This window comes from Mirounga leonina, unplaced genomic scaffold (genome assembly GCF_011800145.1).
Source record: "Mirounga leonina isolate KUSES-001 unplaced genomic scaffold, KU_Mleo_1.0 Mir_114, whole genome shotgun sequence".
In the NCBI taxonomy this organism is placed as follows: domain Eukaryota; kingdom Metazoa; phylum Chordata; class Mammalia; order Carnivora; family Phocidae; genus Mirounga; species Mirounga leonina.
The window spans coordinates 27,159,393-27,178,640 of record NW_023270265.1 but is presented as its reverse complement, the minus strand read 5'-3'; the positions used below and the strand labels follow the sequence as shown (position 1 = coordinate 27,178,640).

At 36.3% G+C, this 19,248-nt stretch overlaps 1 protein-coding gene across 4 annotated transcripts in view; it reads right to left on the bottom strand.

The window, feature by feature from the left end:
* BTRC (beta-transducin repeat containing E3 ubiquitin protein ligase) overlaps positions 1-19,248 on the bottom strand; it is a 169,618-nt gene that overhangs the window by 75,713 nt on the left and 74,657 nt on the right. For 2 of the 4 annotated variants that reach the window (XM_035027496.1, XM_035027513.1), the window contains one exon: positions 6,067-6,144. The exons of the other annotated variants lie outside the window; for them this stretch is intronic. In XM_035027496.1, coding sequence (XP_034883387.1) covers positions 6,067-6,144 — 78 coding nt within the window. The remainder of the gene's footprint in view (positions 1-6,066; positions 6,145-19,248) is intronic. 4 annotated transcript variants of the gene reach the window in all.

Here is a 19,248-nt window from a genome sequence, read left to right as displayed (position 1 = left end):
ATCAAATCAAGTCCCCAGCAAGAATATGGGATAGAAGGGCGCCTGGGTGGCTCAGATGGTTAAGCGTCTGCCTTCGGCTCAGGTCATGATCCCAGGGTCCTGGGATCGAGTCCCACATCGGGCTCCCGGCTCAGCGGGGAGCCTGCTTCTCCCTCTGACCCTCTCCCCTCTCATGCTGTTTCTCTCTCGCTCGCTCTCTAAAAAATAAATAAATAAAATCTTAAAAAAAAAAAAAAGAATATGGGATAGAAAAAGCAAACTACCAGGCGACATCTAGGGAAGCTGGAACTGGGCTTTAAAAATGCCACACTAATCCTACCCAATCTCGTTCAATGGATGCAATGCTGTATTCTGATCTCATTCCAAGTTACTCTTAGGGCAGATTTTTAAAAGACTCATACAAAAGGGCACAATAGGCATCCCCCCCACCCATCTTTTTGTTTTTCTTAAAATGGTAGATCCACATTAAGCACTGAACACAAAATGAACTGGGTCCATATGGACTTCGACCAGCATATAAGCTGGTAAATTATAAAATAAATTTATAATTTATTCACAATATCTCAAGTCTCTATATGAAAATACACTACTTTATGGTCATTGCAACCCGGGAGTTCAATAATATTTTTTCTACTAAGTCAGTGATTACACAATTTATCAAAGAATGATTACACTGAAATAAAAATAAAACAAAACACCAACCCCCTATACAGTCTTCCTTCCTCAAAGTAATTTTAAGAAAGCTGGTTATTAAACTGCTTCTTTTTGAAGAAAGGTTTTTGTAGCTAGACACAAATTGCCAAACCATGTTTTTTTAAAAAAAAGTTATTAGACTCTGAAGGATTCAGCCGAAGTGGGGAGTTAAGTAAACAAATCACTTCATCAGACTTGGAAAGATCACTTTTGTCTTACTTAAGAGACCTACATTAATTACCTTTAAGGTCTTTTACATGGACTATTTAAAATAAGTACAATTTATTTATTTATTTCAAATGAGGTGCTTCTTCCAAAGTATTAAATAATGTCTACAAATGCAAAAGCATTTTTATAAATAGGTAATTAAAACAGATGACTAAAATTAAGTCAAGCTGCAAAACATTACCCAGGATGCACTGTGATTTTTTTTTTTTTTTAATAAACATCTCAGGCAATTTTTTTCCATCCAAAGCCCAAAACACTTCGGGGGGTGGGGGGGGGGGAGGAGAGGTAGAAAGTTTCATAGGGAAAAAAAACACACATATATAATGAAATAATGCCAAACCCCAAACTAAAGTATTTACAAGATAGTCCCTTAAGCATAGTTTGTCATATTGCAATTACACCTCGCCTACTGCCAAATCAAAATGCTTACTATTGCCACTAGAGGGAGAAATGTCTTAACACAAAGCAACGGCAGATAGGGAATGGGTTTTCTTGAGCAATTATCAGAACAAAGCTCCCCTGGCTGTGTGTACCTTCTAATTACTCAATACAATTAAAATGACTAACCTAAAACAAATAGAAAAAAAAAAAAACTTGCCTAGCTAATATCAGGGACTTCATTAAACCTTTTCCCCTCATCAATCAAATCAGAAAGAAGGGAATGCCATCATATACAAACATTATAGAGCTATTAAAGGAAATAAATTCAGTGAGTTTCTTCTTTTTTTTTTCTAAAGGAAGAAAAGAAGTGGCTCTCTTGAAAAAAGAAATGTCGTGGTATTTACCCATCCGGATGCTGCCTGAAAACAAATTGTCCTCCAAAGAGCAGAAATACAGTATGTTTTCTCTCAGTTCAATGGCTTATGAATGACTTTTTGTTGTTGTTGTTGTTTTGTTAATACACACTATAATGTCATTTTCTGTGTCAGTGATGTGCTTTTTCCTCCTATTCATCCAACTGTATAAAGGAGCTATGCCAATCAGACCTCCATGCTTATATGGGGCTGTTTAAGTTCTTCACGGCTGTTTTTTATGGATCTACTCTAAGGTAATATTTAGAACAACATAGGAATTTAGGGGCATGGTGGTAGGAAAGGAAAACATCTACTTTTTCCTTCTAAAAGGCTTATGTAGTTCCCTTTATAAGGCCCAGTCATTAACAGAAGATGACAACAGAGTCATTTTTCTTTCAGCTGACAATTGTGACATGTTTCCAGCAGCGTGCAAGGTGTTGAAAACCTGGCAGCTGTTACCTCCTGGGATGAAGATACTTTTTTATCCTCCCTTGACAGTTTAACTCAGTGGGTCAGCACCTTTAAAGACTGCAAAGTATCCTTGAAGAGGATGGAAGCTTGAATTACGGCTCCCTCCCTAATCAATGTAAACCCTCACTGCAGGTGAAGTCTCCATCTATAGAGGTGCACGGGGGAGGAAAATGTAATGCCCTGAGCCAGATGGTTTTTATCTTGTTTTTAAAGAATAAAGGAACAAGCTAACAAGGGAGACAGCTACTTTGTTAGCTTCTTGGCCTCTCTCATGGCTTTGCATCCCCAGGGTTCCAGCTACACAAGAGAAAGAATACAGAAAAACGTAAACACTTAAAGAAATATAACTAGAGGGCTGGCATCATGCTGCTTTCAAAGAGTTGAGAGAGCTCTACTCAATGCTTTATTTATCACTGCCCACGTTCTCAGGATGGTAAGTGGACACAGAGACAAAGGGAATGGGGGATGGGGGAAGGATTAGACAGAGGTCACAATTTACTCAATTACAGAGAAAGGCAGGGCTGACAGATCCTATTAGCACCAATGTGAAGGAAAGAAGGAGTTGCATGTTGTAAGGCTACATTTTCAAAAAGTAATGAGTACTTTCCTGTATCCTCCCAGGCCTTTGCCCTTGTTTGCAGATATGAATAAAAGCTCTGAAAACAGTTGCTATGGTTTCCTTGGCTTCACATTTTAGGAACAAAAAGTAGAAAGAAAATTGTAGCCGCTGTGTACATTCTTTAAACAAAAGTTCACACTTTACTTAATGCGCAGAGGTAAGATGATTATTCCCAAATTCAGAGACTTAAAAGGATACATTGCTTCTCTTTCCCCACCAACTCTCCTGCCTTCTGATATTGGAAATGAAATGGAAAGACAGGTATACAAGATGGCTTGGTGACACAGGGCGTAGTGTCTCCTGACTTTCTCCTTCAATATTTTCGTTTTCTGCTAACGTCTTTGTCAGGTTTTGGAATTATGGTTATGGTGGCCTCATAATACAGTCAGGAAATGTTCTTTCCTTCTCTATTTTCTGAGTTTGTACAAGAGTAAGTTATTTATTCCTTAAATATTTGATAGAATTGACCAGCGAAACCATTTGGGGGCCTTTTGATAATGTGATTTCTTTAATAGACATCAGGCTATTCAAATTTATTTCACCTCGCATTGGTTTCAGAAAAGCTGTATTTTTCAAGGAATTTGTCCATTTCATCTAAGTTGCCAAAACTGTGGTTTAAAGTTGTTCATAATATCCTCTCATTATCCTTTAAATGTCTGTAAGAATTGTAGTGATGACCCTTCATTCAGCTCCTCCAATGATTAAATAACTCAAAGTTACCACACAGTGGTTATAGTCTATCATCACCTGTGAACTTAAGAACAATATACGTAAACTATAAAATCAGTTTAAAACAATACTAAACTTGTTAACTGAGTGTTTTAAAATCAACAGTGAAAGAGTTCCTGAAATCCCATTAGAAATACCTGCAAAAGAATTTCAAGGGATTGGCCTACATGATGCAAATCCTACTTACATCAACACTAGGTAAAACACTAGGCAGCCTTGACATCTTTTTATCTGTACAACTTGACTAAAGTAGGGGGGTGGGTGGGGAGCAAATGGCACTTCATTATTGTCATGCAACAGGGAAAAGAGGGAGTTTAAACAGCTTATATATTATGTCCTACATTTAAAAAATCAGCAGTGGGGTAATCAAGTTCAGGGCAATCTTGGACAGCTGCCCTGTGACCCGCTTCTATTGACCCCTGCTATTCATCACTCTTCCCTAAGATTGAGAGGGCAAGCTCCTAGGGAGTGACCACCACAATAGACAGACACAAGCCAACAGTAATCTGGTTCGAGCAAAAAACCAGATGGCACTGCAATAAATTTACAAATCTGCATTCATGGGGCTGTTAAAACACCCAGAAGCTAAAAGATTCAGAGGGCCCCAGGAGGATCTCCTACTTCCCTGTTTCTAAAGGCCATTTCTCTTTCCAAGAACACTGAGTTCATGCTCTTCATAAAGAGAATAGAGATAAAGCCCTTTACAAAAGAGAGGAGGGGAAAAAGCCTCATGACCTAATTAATCTCCAGAGCTTGGATCTCAACACTGAATGACAGATACTAGAAAAATCATTTTGGAGCATTAGGAGGAAAGACAAAAACAAAACCAAAATGGTTGTTATATTAAAGTGGAGAGGGTGAAGTGAATCTGCTAAAAAGCAATGAAAAAGCCACAGCATATCTCTTTCAAATACTGCACACAACTGATCTTGCAAGTAGAAAATGATTCAATAATGTTTGCATTTATTTTTAAAATGAATCAGATTAGTCCCATGTGTGACCTGCTGGTCCATCTGTATGTGCTGGACTTAATAGGCACGATTCTCTCTCTTGCTTCAGTTTGAAGTATGAGAGAGATAAATTTAGTTTAATTTTCAACAGATCAGCCTATCCATTTTCCAAATGGACCATCTGGATCAGCCTATTAAAATTAATTTATAACTTTGCAGAGTGAAAATTCGTTTGTTAGCTTAAATAAAGTTGCCAAAACTTTTTGTCGCGTCATTGTTTTCTGACAGTTGTTTCTGTATAGTGGGCAGAGTCTTTCCACATCTAAATTTATCTTACTCAATACTGTTCTATTTATTTAGATTTATATATCAGGTGTTTGTCTCCAAATAGTTAAAGTTGTAACTATGCAGTTTCAATTATTAATCATTCAGGTTTTTTATAAAAGCTTCCTGAATGGATTCAGTTCTATTTACTAAACAATTATTTTTATCAAAAAGGAAAAGTGCCCATCCCCAAATTTTTACCATATAGTAAATAAAAAATGAGTATATCACAGCGTCAAGTACTTTTTCCCTATAATAACACTGTTATATGAACTGGAATCAGAAGGCAGAAGTAGAAATGCTTGAGCAACATTGAGATCTGGGTTTTAAATCACTGACGAGCTAATAAGCAAGTCATTCAACCTCCCTCAGTCTCCATTTTCTTCATCTATAATTGGAAGCCCTATCTTCCAACTTTGTAGGGTGATTGTGAGGATGGAATGAAACAAATAGCAGGTTTGTGGTGGGCACTAAACAAATATTAGACCTCTTTTTTTTTTTCCTAAGAATGCTGTAAGTGTAAGTAAATTGAAATTATTTTGGCTACTGCTGGTGCTCATCTTATCCAAAAGTGAAGAGGTGGTATACCTATTCTCTGGCAACACTGTAAGAACTTGTTTTTGTTGCTAGTGGGAGACAGAAGATGTTAGAGGTTGCTGAAGGCAGTGAGAAGAGCAAAATTTTTAAGCAAATGTTTTTGGACATTTTAATTTTTAAAAAGAGAGCACCATGGAATTAACTTTCAAAGTAAAATGTGTTACCTTTGGGGAGTGGCGTACAGTGAGGAAAAAAATTTTTTTAACGTTATCATCAATAATGGCCTTTACTTTTAGAAAAGGCAAACAAATACTGCTCAGACTAAAAGGAGCTACCTTCACTAGAGGCTGATCCCTTCTGATTGTTAATTTTTAAAAAATGTATTAAGAATCTCACAAGGAAAATAAGATTTAAAGCCAACTATTCTACTATTTGCACTTAAGAAGCATTTCAAGTTATTTTTCCTGAACAAGAAAACTTTTCTTTGATGTTGTTTTCACTAAACGTAAGCAATCGACCTGTCCTGTACTTGTACACCTAGGATATTTTTAAATGACTGGGAAAACAATGTTACCGGATTGAAATTGATGGCTATAGCCACCTCAACTTCAGAGTACTTTTAATTTAAGCTCCAGTGCTTATCGAATGGCAAATTGAGGGTTTCCTGTCTTTTGTTTTGTTGTTGGTAGTTTTTTATTTTAAGACAGACTGAATTTCATACCTGTCTAAGTGAATTCTTCTCTGGTATTATCTTCCTAGGGGGTTCGCCATTATTACAGTCTTCTCTCTCTGAGGAATTCTGTGAAAGAAAGTAAGCTTTAATTCAGTTCTCATTATCTTCAATCTTATTCTGTGGGAGTAAACTGAATTACATTTCTAATTCTGTAAGCTAGAATACCATGTATATTTCTGCATTTATTCATTTGAAGATTTATATACATACAGACATACACTTATGTAGAGGAAAACATATGCCCATGTATATAAATAAATGTAAGTAGGGACCTAGGTGGAAAGTATTTCATCTGTATTTAAGCACTGCCCAGCAGATCACAGTCATCAGAAATCTGGTTTATTGCTCTTTGAAAACGCAGGTTGACACTGGACACAAGAAAGCTCCAGTTTATACTTAGCTGGCAGTAACTTAAACCATGATTATTACCTTCTCTTTTAAATAATTAGTTTTAAACTATAGTAAATGTTTGGTCACTAGAAATTCTCAAAGTCTGGATCCTAAAATAAATAGTTCTTTCTCTTCTTCCTCTTCTCAGATTTGATTTTCTTTTATTAAAAATAACATAGTACTTAGTTCAAAACAACATCATTTCATCAATGGTTTAAAATTAGAGTCCATTCTTGCCACTATCACCTCAAACGGCAGCTAGAAGACCATAAATGTCAATGGGATTTTTTAAATACTTAAGAAAAGGGGAAAAAACAACAATCCACTTGAAAGCGACTTCAGAATTCTAAATATCAACAGAGTAATAAAATAGCAACCCATGGGATGGGAGAAAATATTTGCAAATTACGTATCTGATGGAGGATTAATATCCAGAATATATAGGGGTGCCTGGGTGGCTCAGTTGGTTAAGCAGCTGACTCTTGATTTCAGCTTAGGTCATGATTTTGGGGTCCTGGGAGGAGTTCCACATTGGGCTCTGCGCTCAGCAGGGAATCTGCTTTAGGATTCTCTTTCTCCCCCTCCCTTTGCCCCTCCCCTCCAATTCATGTGCGCACGCGTGCACACTCTCTCTAAAATAACCTTTTTTTTTTTAAATCCAGAATATAGAGAGGTTGTAAAACTAAACAAACAAAAAACCCCAAGCAAACCAATTCAAAAATGCACAAAGGACTTGGATAGACATTTTTCTAAAGAAGATACACAAATGGCCAACAAGCACATGAAAAGATGTTCAACATCACTAATCATTTCAGGAATGTAAATCAGAACTACACAGAGACACCACATCACATTCATTAAGAAGGCTCTATCAAAAACAGACAAAAACTAAAATATATATTGGCAAGGATGTTGAGAAATTGGAACTATTATGCACTGTTAGTGGGAATATAAAAGGATACAGCTGCTGTGGAAAACAGTATGGTGGTTCCTCAAAAATTAAAAACAGAATTATCATATGATCCAACAATTCCACTTCTGGATATATACTCAAAAGAACTGAAAGCAGAATCTCAAGAGACAATTTGTACACCTGTGTTCAGAGCAGCATTAACCACAATAGCTAAAACATGGAAGCAACCCAAGTGTCCAGTGACTGATGGAGGGATAAATAAAATGTGGTGTAATACATCAATGGAACAGTATTCAGCCTTAAAAAGTAAGGAAATTCTGGTACATACTACAACATGGATGAACCTTGAGGACATTATGCTAAGTGAAATAAGCCAGTCACAAAAAGATAATTACTATATCAATCCACTTATATGAGATACTTAAAAGTAGTCAAAATCATACAGAAAGCAGAATGGTGGTTGCCAGGGGCTGGGAGAAGTAGGGGAATGGGGAATTATTGTTTAATGGGTATAGAGTTTCAGTTTTACAAGATGGAAAGTTATGGAAACGGATAGGGGTGATGGCTGCAAAATATTATGAGTATATTTAATACCACTGAACCGTACACTTAAAAAATGGTTAAGATGATAAATTTTATGTTATATGTACTTTTAAATGCTAAAATTAAGTGTTTTATGTAATACAAACTTGTCAGTACTGAATTATAAACTTAAAACTTGCAAGTAACTATTCCCCAGACCATGAAGTTCCACCCTCCTTTAAATAAAATATCATTTATAATCCAAACTGGTTTAATTCAATGTAAAGTCCTATATTTCAACATTAATTATGTTTTGTTAAAATGTCATCATAATAAACTTGGAAGCCTATTTTGGTAGAAGTTTGTAATAGTGAAGTTGTTATAAATCACTTTTACTCTATAGGTGACTGGGGTGAAACAAAATTGATGGTAAACTATGTACTAAATTACATAGTAAAAATAGTAATGTGAATGTAATAGAATGAGCAGCATCTAGTCCATATCCACAATTTTCTTCCTCCTGACCCTCTATTTTATCTGATTTAGATGAGGAGCTGTTGAGTGGTTATCACTAAATTTCTGTTGTTACCTTAAAATAGAGGTAGGGACATTAACAAGTCATGATATCAGGAGCAAGGAGTAAGGTACCCTTCTAACAGTGAAGAGGAGAGCCAGAAAGCCGGCAAAAAAGCAAATAGGAGATGAATAGTTCACAGTCTTGAGGGTGGAGGGAAATGATGAAACACCCTTGTATAACTAAGTGGTCACCTCAGCGGTTCTCAAAGCCTGTGTGTTCTCCAACATCACCCAGGAGAGCTCAGCAGCACAGTTATCCCTCTTATCTTTATCATGATGCATCCCAATAAGCAATGTTCATTAACTGTCTGGGTCATCAAACTAAATCATATCCAGTAACTTCTATTTAAGGGTAACCACTTGATAAAAGCAAGACTCATGCCACAAATTAGTGGGTTAAAGTTAAACAAGTAACAGGATAGTTACATAATCTTAAAATACGGCTCCATGAGATATTTAATAATTACAAAAGGAAAAACAGTAACCTCACAGTAGAGACATATGGTAGACACCACCTTAACATTATGTGCCTCTTAGGCGCCTGGGTGGCTCAGTTGGTTAAGGGACTGCCTTTGGCTCAAGTCATGATCCCGGGATCCTGGGATCAAGCCCCGCATCGGGCTCCCTGCTCAGTGGGGAGTCTGCTTCTCCCTCTACCCTTCCCCCTGCTTGTGATCACTTTTTTTCTCTCTCTCTCTCTCAAATAAAATCTTAAAATAAAAAAAAAACAAATAAAACATTATGTGCCTCTTGATATGATGTACGAGAAGAACACATTATTACTTTTGAGGTAGCCTTGCCCAAAACACATAATCTCAATCTGATCATAAGAAAACATTAGACTAACCCAAATTGAAGGATAGTCTAAAAAATTACTAGTCTGTACTTAACAAATAATGTCAGCGTCATGAAATACAAAGAAAGACTAAGGATCTGTTTCAGGTGAAAGGAAACTAAAGAGACATGACAACTGAATGCAACCTGTGATCTGAGATTATTTTGGGGGGTTAAAGCAAAATCGATGGTAAACTTCTCTATACAGAATTATATACTGAAAAACAGTGATCTGCACCTAACAAGATGAGTAGTGCCTCTCTAGCCCATACCCACAATTTTCTTGCTCCTGATCCTCAATTTCATTTGATTTTGACAGGTAACTATTGGGTGGGCATCATGACATAATGGTATAAAGGACATTATTGGAACAATTGGGAAAATCTGAATAAGTTCTATAGATGATCTAGTAACACTGTATCGATGTTAATTTCCTGATTGTTTCCCCACTTTTAAAACTTATATATAGAAAAATTCACTTGTTTTGGTGTACAATTATATGAGTTTTGGCAAAAAGCATACAGTTATGTAACTACCACCATAATCAAGATGTAAAGCAGTTCATCATTTCCCAAATTCTCTTACACTGCCCCTTTACAGTCAACCCCTTTCCCTCATAGTCACAGATTTTTTTCTCAATAATTTTCGTTTCCAAAATGTCATAAAATGGAATCATATAGTATATAATTTTTTAAGTCTTTTTCTACCTAGCTTAATACATTGGAGGTTCATTTGTGTTGTTGCATATATCAGTAGTCATTTCCTTTTTTTAAAAAAATCTTTTATTTACTTATTTTAAAGAGAGCAGTGTGCACAGGGGAAGGGAGACGGACAAACAGACTCCACACTGAGCCCAGAGCCCGACGTGGGGCTCAATCTCACAACCCTGAGATCATGACTTGGGCCAAAATCAAGAGTTGGATGCTTAACTGACTGAGCCACCCAGGCGCCCCAGTAGTCCTTTCCTTTTTATTGCCAAGTAGTATCACTATATAGATGTACCACCATTTGTTTATACATTCAATTTCCTCATTTCGATAATTTGTACTATGGTTATTTAAAAGAATGTCCTTGTTTTTAGGAAACGTAGAATGAAACACTTACGTTTGTAAAAGGACATTATGTCTGTAACTTGCAAATGGTTCAGAAAAAAATAAGTAAATGGATGTGAGCATATATATGTACGTATAAATAGAGCAAATGTGGTAACATGTTATCATACAGAGAATCTGTGTGAAGAGTATAAGGGGATTCTTTGCACTATTCTTTCAACAGTTCTGTAAATCTGAAATCATGTAAAAATAAAAATTAACAAGTAAAATAGATGAAACCTAGAAGAAAATATCTTTAAAAATGGAAAAATAGAATTCAGATAAATGAAAAATAAATTTTGGGGGAAAATTCCCTTGAATATAAATAATAAAAGTTGTATTCTACTACTTAACCCTGAGCCAATTAGAAAAACCTGACTGCTTCAAACAACTCATTTGTAACACTCAGATTGAACATTTCATTATAGTAAGTACATCTGCAGAATGTATTTGTAGTCCTGGAGTAACAATATGATATAAATAGTAGCTTCATATTAAAATATTTCTGAAAAAGATACTACATAATTTGTTACCTTTCACATTCATGCAAATATTTCTCTCTTCGCCCAGCATTTACTAGTTTAGAATTAAAAGAGGCAGACTAAAAGTCTGGCTGACAACTTTGAACTGTAACTTCAAACTGGAAGCATTTGGGTGTAACACCTATAGACATAGTAACAGACGTTTGGATAGGAAAAAGTCAGTAAAGTGAAATAATGCTGAAGCTTGTGCATTAGATCTCAGGGATGTATTTTGGATAAAATGTTTCCAGAAGTAACCTGGGGGTGAATAAAAAAGACAAAGAAATCACCTCAAAGAAAGTTATTTAGATGATAAATTTAAATAAACTGTCTCAAAATCAACATATCCAAGTTTAAAGCACTCTTTTACCATTCTTACCCATCCTAGGCCACCTCCTTCCCTCCCAACTTTTCTTTCCATCCCAAACTTAAATCCTCAGCAGATTTTTATTCATCCTCCCCCCCCCACCTTTTTTTCTTGGAATGTATCTAACCAATTTTCCTTTCAGTCATCTATTTTAAGAGATCTAACCCTGGGTTTGTATTTCCATAACGTCTACTCTAGTCTTGACCACCAACACCTATTACGAGTGCTATTACTACTGAGATAGGCTTCTGATACCCTTGCCTAAATCCGTATCTGATCCAGTCTATACACTACTGTCAGAACCATGTTCTAAAAAGACATTTACCTCACCCTACCCCACACCCTGCCCAAAACCCTTTTATAGCTCTCTGTCACCTACAGGATTAAGTCCAAACTTCTTAGTATAGCAACCACAATCTGGCTGTTTTACCTTTCCATCAGTCTCTGGAACCACTTACGTGACATTATTTTATCATTCTCCAACGTATGAAAAGCACTCTCTTATCCCTGTGCTTTTGCTAATTCTATTCCCTCAATGTGTAATAGACTCCTTTCCTGGGGCACCTGAGTGGCTCAGTCAGTTAAGCATCCGGACTCTTGGTTTCGGCTCAGGTGGTGATCTCAGGGTCCTGAGACTGGGCCCCCATGAGACTGGGCCCCACGTCAGGTTCCATGCTCAGAGGGGAGTCTGCTTAAGATTCTCTCTCCCTCTGCCCCTCCCCCTGCTTGCTCGTTCTCTCTAATAAATAAATAAATTTTTTTTTAAGATTTTATTTATTTATTTGAGAGAGAGAGAATGAGAGAGAGCAAGCACATGAGATGGCGGAGGGTCAGAGGGAGAAGCAGACTCCCCGCCGAGCAGGGAGCCCGATGCGGGACTCGATCCAGGGACTCCAGGATCATGACCTGAGCCGAAGGCAGTCGCTTAACCAACTGAGCCACCCAGGTGCCCTAAATAAATAAATCTTAAAAAAAAAAAAAAATAGACTCCATTCCTGATCTCTTCATCATTACAATCCTGATTCAAAAGTCAACTAAAATGATACCTTCTCTGAGAAGCCTATGCATATCCGTTCTTCTCCCTACTCTCGCCCCCACTAACCCCAAGTTGGAACTGATTACTCTGAATTAGCACTTTATTTCTATTTTGGCACTTATGCTTTATATCTCCCTTTATTGTATCTCTCTATGAACAAGCTTCCCACTCCTACCCCACACTATAAAATTCTTTCTGGGCGGGGCCAGTTTCTTTTTCATCTTCATTTTCCAATGGCTCAGCAAAAGTTTGAGAACATAATTACGGAGTTTTTAAGTGTTTGTTCGACTGAATGCTATTGCCAGATTAATCTTTCTTAAATACCACTAATGTCATGGTGGTCTTTCTCCCTCAAAAACTTTTTGTGACCCTTTCTTTCTATGAAATCATATATGAAGTTCTAGGTCTGGACTCCAAGACCTTCCAGAATTTTCTGCTGTATTACATCAAGTTATTTCCATCAGCAAACATTTTCTGCCCTAGTTTAAGCAAGTCTCTTCATAGTCTTATAAACATGTGACATAATCTCAACATTTTCAGGCTGGAAGGACCCTTAATTTTAGTGTCATTCCCTCAACAATTATAAAAACACAAGAAAAAAATCTAATCTATTCAAGTCCCACCCATTCTTGAAATGAATTTCAAATGTCATATTCTCTAAGAAACCATACAACTATTCCATCTTTCTCTACTGGAAATTCCTTAACATTATCTTGGCCCACACAATTTAGCACTTAATTGGATAAATGTTTGCATGTTACTCTCAACTACCCAGTAACATTGAAAGCTTTTTGGGTGAAGTCTTTGTGGCTCCCTCTACTTTGCAACACATTACATAATATATGGATAAGTGCTCAATAAATAATTGAAGCCCTATACTCACACTGTCCAGCTAGCTTTAAAAAAGGTTTTCAAAGCAGAAAACCTTCAAAGTGATAACCCAACTACAGTCCTACTATCTTATCACTTATCATGCCAGTATGACAACTTAAGAGTTAGTAAGCTCCTGCTCCAAACAGAGTTTTTGCAAATAATGTTTTAATGAAACTCAGCCACCTCCACTCATTTGCCTTTTATCTATGGCAACCTGCATATTACAACGGCAAAGGTGAGTAATCATGACAGAGATTCTATGGCCCACAAAGCCTCAAATGTTTATTGTCTGGTCCTTTACAGTTAAAGTTTGCCAACCCTTGATTAAGAAAGAAAAGTTCTTCTGTAGATAAGCAAAGCATCCCTGATTCTTCAGAGCTGGGTTTTTTGGTTTTTTGTTTGTTTGTTTTAGTGTCTAAAACAAGAAGTAGACAGATTTTGATGATAGCACACAGCAGGTTTATGGCTAGGGCAATATTCTCCATGACCTAGTAAGTGGCTTATTTACTGTTTTCAGTTATCTATTTGAACACACAACTCCTGATGACATGGATAATCAAGAGTTGATTATATAATCAAATGAAAAACTAAACTAATTTACACAGTGATGAAAAGTCAAGCCACTCATAATGACTTATCATAATCTTTGAATAAGCATCTTGCTCAAGGTTGGATAGTGCCACAGAGCCTGAGCCTGTCTGAATAGCCATCTGTTATAAACAAAACAGTCAGCTCCAACACTAGAAGTAACATTTTCCACCGATACTACATTCCTCACTGAGAAAATTCAAAGGATTCTGGAACCAGGAAAGTTATATTAATGAAGTGGGTAAGTTGTGGTGAATTATAACTCTTGACTTTGAACACATTTAAAAAATGGAGTCATTTGATCATCATCATGTAGAATGACAACCACATGAAGAAAAAAAAAATCTAGAGACCAACTTCTAATAGTTGCAAACATCATACAGTAGGCATGACTGGTAAATTAGTAATTGAATTAATCTTTTTTCCATTAACTTATTATATCATTTGAAGCTAATTATAGCCTCCAAATACATATGATTTGCAATTCTCAAAAATAGGAATAATTATTCTTTTACAAGGTTAAAGGTAATTTAACTACATGGATAAAAATAATTTAAACTCTTCAGTGAAAGATGACATAAATAAAACACTCTTTGTGTGTCTAAACAAATTCTAATTAATCCTTCTAGGATACAATGGGAACAAACATAGGTCATTTAAGTTCAGAAGCTGACTGAAGAATCCTATTCAAGGACCAGTTTTAGGGAGGACCTGAAGTGTCCTCATAAGATAATATTCTCTGGCATGTTTTCATGCACACTGCTTCTCTAGCACGTTTATCATTTGACATACTCAATTAAACCACAACCACATCAAAGCCTCCCTATCCTGCTAAACTTCAACAAGATCTACCAGTTAAAGCTTTCAAGAAGTGGTATTTTCTAGCAATCTACCAATCCAAGCACAGTGCTAGAAACCAGATGTAAGGGAAAGCACTCTCAGACAACCAAACACACAGGACTTCCATTAGTACTGCCTTACGTTCTAGGACAGAAGTAAAACAAAAAACGAACACCAACTAGATTTTTTTCTCCTGCTACACTGTCCGACACTAATTATAAAACATTACAGATGCAGCCTTTCTCAAAATGCAAAGGGACTGTGTGTATTTGCAAAGAGCAACTATTTTTTATGCTTCCAAATTCTTAATCCTGTTTGGAGCTGTCAGTGGGGGTTAATGGAAGCCTTGGATAGGAGAATTCCAATCTGGTTGGCAGATGGATAGGTTGGTTATAGCTGCATAACTATGTCTTGCCTGCAGGCACAATTCAGAACACTGTTAAAGCAATATAAAGTCTCTGTCAAGCTGAACCATTTGGATCAGTAGCAAGGAGAAATAATAATAAAAAAGAAGTTCATTTCTGGGCCTTGTGCATTTATGCTAGTATGCAGAAACTGATTAATTGTCATAGTGTGCTGGTCTTCTATACTTCAGATTTCTACTTCTGGAGTAGATTTTGCATGCTAATATAATCATTCTCCCTCTTGAGACATTAGCAAATAATCAAATGAAAAACAGGATCATAATTTACTGAGATTCGAGCAATTCTCTATGCAAATTTGACTTGTTATTGCTGCTGCCTCGTTAATCTGAATGCCTTTGACAAACTCCTTTGATTTATGAACTCGTGACAACTCCAATGTGTATATATTTTGCTAGATTGACATTATCATTAAGAGTGGGTGGACTGAGCTCACATGAATGGCTGATTTTATTCGCTGGTGTCTGCTGCTCAACAGCTGAGCATCTCCTCCTCACAAAGCCCCTGAGCGTCAGGCTCTTCCCATCTTCCCATCCATTCATCATCTCGATGTTAATTGGCCCAGGCTTTAAGCAAATTTTCAACACGATTTAAAGGCACGATGACACTGATTACTGACCCTCTGCCATACGGTGCCTATTGATTAACCTGACAGAGATGATGAGCTTGAGGGAAACTAGGTGTGTGGGGACCTCAGGGGGAAAAATATATTGTCTATGCAGGCAAATACTTGTCATTACCTCACAAGCCAGAATTTGCACTGCACACATTCTTAAAACACACTACTGCTTTAACACCTACAGCTAACACAGAAAGTGCTTTCTGTATTCAGAGATATTACAGATATGTCATGTCAAAGCACATGACACATTCGGTATTTAGAAGAACTCCCTAGATAGATGGCTGCCTTTCAACCAATTATACTTGTGCTAGCTGATGTATACATTTTAGGTTAAATTCAAAGGAAGTGCTGGGTGGCTTGGTAGTGTTATATCAGAAAAGAATTAGAAGAGGAAAACAAACTAGGTTCTTAAAGATAGAGAAAGGAAGAAAGGAAGGGGTAAAACTGCTGTCATTCCACCACTACTATAATAAGCTGATATTCTATCACTATTAAAATAAGAGATACTCTAAAAAAGGAAGAAAACAGCAACCCGATTTTACAAATTTTCTTTTCTGTTCTTTAAATACTGCTACCCTGATCCCAACTGTCAAAGTATTCCTGGCACAGAAATTACCAATAACTGAGTATTTCAAAATAAAGCTAAGTAATATTTAAGTCTAACAAACATACCAAATTCTTGCTTGCCCATTTTCAGCAGCTGCTATACAAACTGCTCTACTCAGGGAAATTGTTCAGGAGATCTTAATTTCTCAGGATATTCCTGAGAAAACTAAATGCTTCATTATTTGAGGGAAAAAAAAGTCCGTAATTAACAGTTATTGAGCTCACACAACAGTAACAAAATCTGCTTTAAAATATTGCGACATCTACAAATGTACACAAGCAAAGTTATGCGGCACACCATCAGGGATCAGACAAAAACCACCTTTAGATAGGGAAGGTGCTTATTTAAGACAAAGCTAACAAAATATGCTCCCTCTGGCCACGCATATCACCTTGTTTACTTACGAGTCCTGGGGGGGCAGCCAATATACAATTTTAAACACGGAGATTTTGCAGCAGCACTAACAGTTATTTCAAAGCTAAAATGACAGAAAACGGAACAACAGCCCAGCTGTAGTCTCTATGACAGTGACATGAGCTGGTAATGTAAGAGATCAAATGTTTTTCAAGTCAAACAGCATTGGTGCCTGTTATACTGGAACATGTAGCTTACTCCCTAAAAGCCTGCCTCCTGCTCTTTTAAGATAAACAAGCTCAACTAAGCACTGAGATGCTCTGATAAGAAGGATGGAAGAGACGGAGCTGCACCAGGGAGTGACAAGGCAAGGGCATGAAGGAGCAGCAAACGTGCTTTTGTTAACTTTCAAGTTATAGAATGTATCGTGATACAGCAGTTTAATACTTCACCGTTAAAAGTATAGCTATAGGAGTACAAATTTCTGGCAATACATATGGGGATTAAAAAAAAAAAAAAAGCTAAAACAGTTACCTGTTTTATGAATAGGAGAGGTATCGCACAGCGTTTGAACACATTCAGCTTTGTGACTTAATCAAAGGTTTGAACATCAATTTAGGAATGACTGTGAGTATATAAAAGAGTTTGTAATTATGTTAATATGCTCCACATCAGAAGTCACAGTCTATTTAAACTCTAAAGGTTTTTTATTTGAAAGGCTTGATTCAAAAACAAAAAACTTCATACCTTGTCCTTTCAAGTATTTTTTTTTTTTACATTTTATTCTGCTTAACATCCCAGTGAGGTCAACAAACCACATCTATTTGTAACAATGTGGCTTAGTATTTTAAAAATCCCAAGAGGCTTGCTAGGGGGCATTTATATACTACTGTAGATTGTTTTGCTTGAGAGAACTAAGGCAACTATCATTCATTCAGGAAAAAAAACACAAGGAGTTTCAAGCATATGCTTTCACTGTTTAAAATACAATTGGCAATGCACAAAGTAGCCAAACAAGCATGGTAAAATAAACAAAAATTCACCAGGGAGATCTGGGATTAAAAGTCACAGTAATAAAAAACCAAACTCACGTATCATGTGAACAAAAGTGTAACTAGCTTAATTTGCCTCTCTTACCTTTAAATCTACATGAATCTTAATATTTTTTGTTTTCTTTTTCAAGATATTACCTTTATGATTAGGTGTTTAGGACAGAGCCTTTCACAATTTTCTTTCCTGCCTTATTTATACAATATTTCATCCAGAGATCCTCTGCATATAGTTTGTGTGAATTAAGACGCAAACATTTGCTTCTACTAATAAGGACATCTGGTTATTTTTGTAACTCAAAGACATCTGCATTCTGTAGATCTTTTTGATTTCTCAAAACGGGGTTGAGAACTATAGAACCCCTTAGGATGTATGCCAAAATCCTTTCTCTCTGCAGATTAGTTATTTCTATCATCCTTGTTCCTGATCTTTTTCTGCTAAATGACTTTCGTCACCTTGGATATCTTCCCTGCTTTGGTGTTCCCATTTTATTACAATTCAACAATGTCATGAAAAAAATTAAAGCCTCTCTACCTATTGTGGAGTAAAAATGAAATCATTCTACATAAGTAAGTAAATGTCTGAAAACCAGACTGGACTAGGTTAAGATTTGTGTTTAGGTGTGTATTTCAATTGTGAACTGTCCCTTGTCTAATCACTCTCCTTTTTTTTTTATTAAAAAAAATTACTATTTTGTGGGCTTATTATCCTCTGGACTTTCCCACTAATTATACAAAACCTTCATGAATTTTCAGGTCTTTAAAATTACAAATATCATCTCCTCTTACATAGACTTATATAGACTTTTGGTTCCCAACGGTGGAAAAACAGTCCAACATAGGCCTTGAAGGATATGCATTAAAGAACTGCAACGTATCAATAAGAAATCAAATATCACACTTTTTTTTTTATATACCTTGCTCTCTTCTTAAAATGCCAAAGAGACTAACTATACTCCTTATTCAGGATACTTGAGTTTAAGCTGTAACTTTTGCTTTTACTGTAAATTTGGCTTTCTCATTTTCTGCTCATCTCCACTACAGAGGCTTAAAAAACTACAATGAGGGAAAATACGTTTTTCAACAGAAAACAGCTAATATCATTTACACTGACTACATTCTCATAGCCTCTAAGTAGCCGGATACCAAAGTAGTACTGGCCTGAAAGATTGAAAATTTAAGTAAGAGGGCTGCTATTTCTGGAGGGTCGAGGGTTATAAATACCAATTCACGTCTTCAATTTTTCATTTGTTAATATTACCAAACAACAAAATGAAAATAAAACCAACACAGATGAACGTGGAAGTTCTACCAGGAGTAGTTTAACAAATTTACTTGGAAAGATGGCTAATTTTACTGCTCCAGGAATAAACAACCTGTAGGTTTGCTGTAGTTGCTTTAACAATGCTCTTTGTGTATAACAAATTTAAAAATAGTTTTCTTTTTCTCCAATAGAAGATTTGTTTTCTAGAACAACACAAATGGTTTCTACTTAAAAGATATGTTTATGTGTTATTCTAACAAAATTATTTCTCTTAAGCCTACGGTCTTAAATTATTGGAATG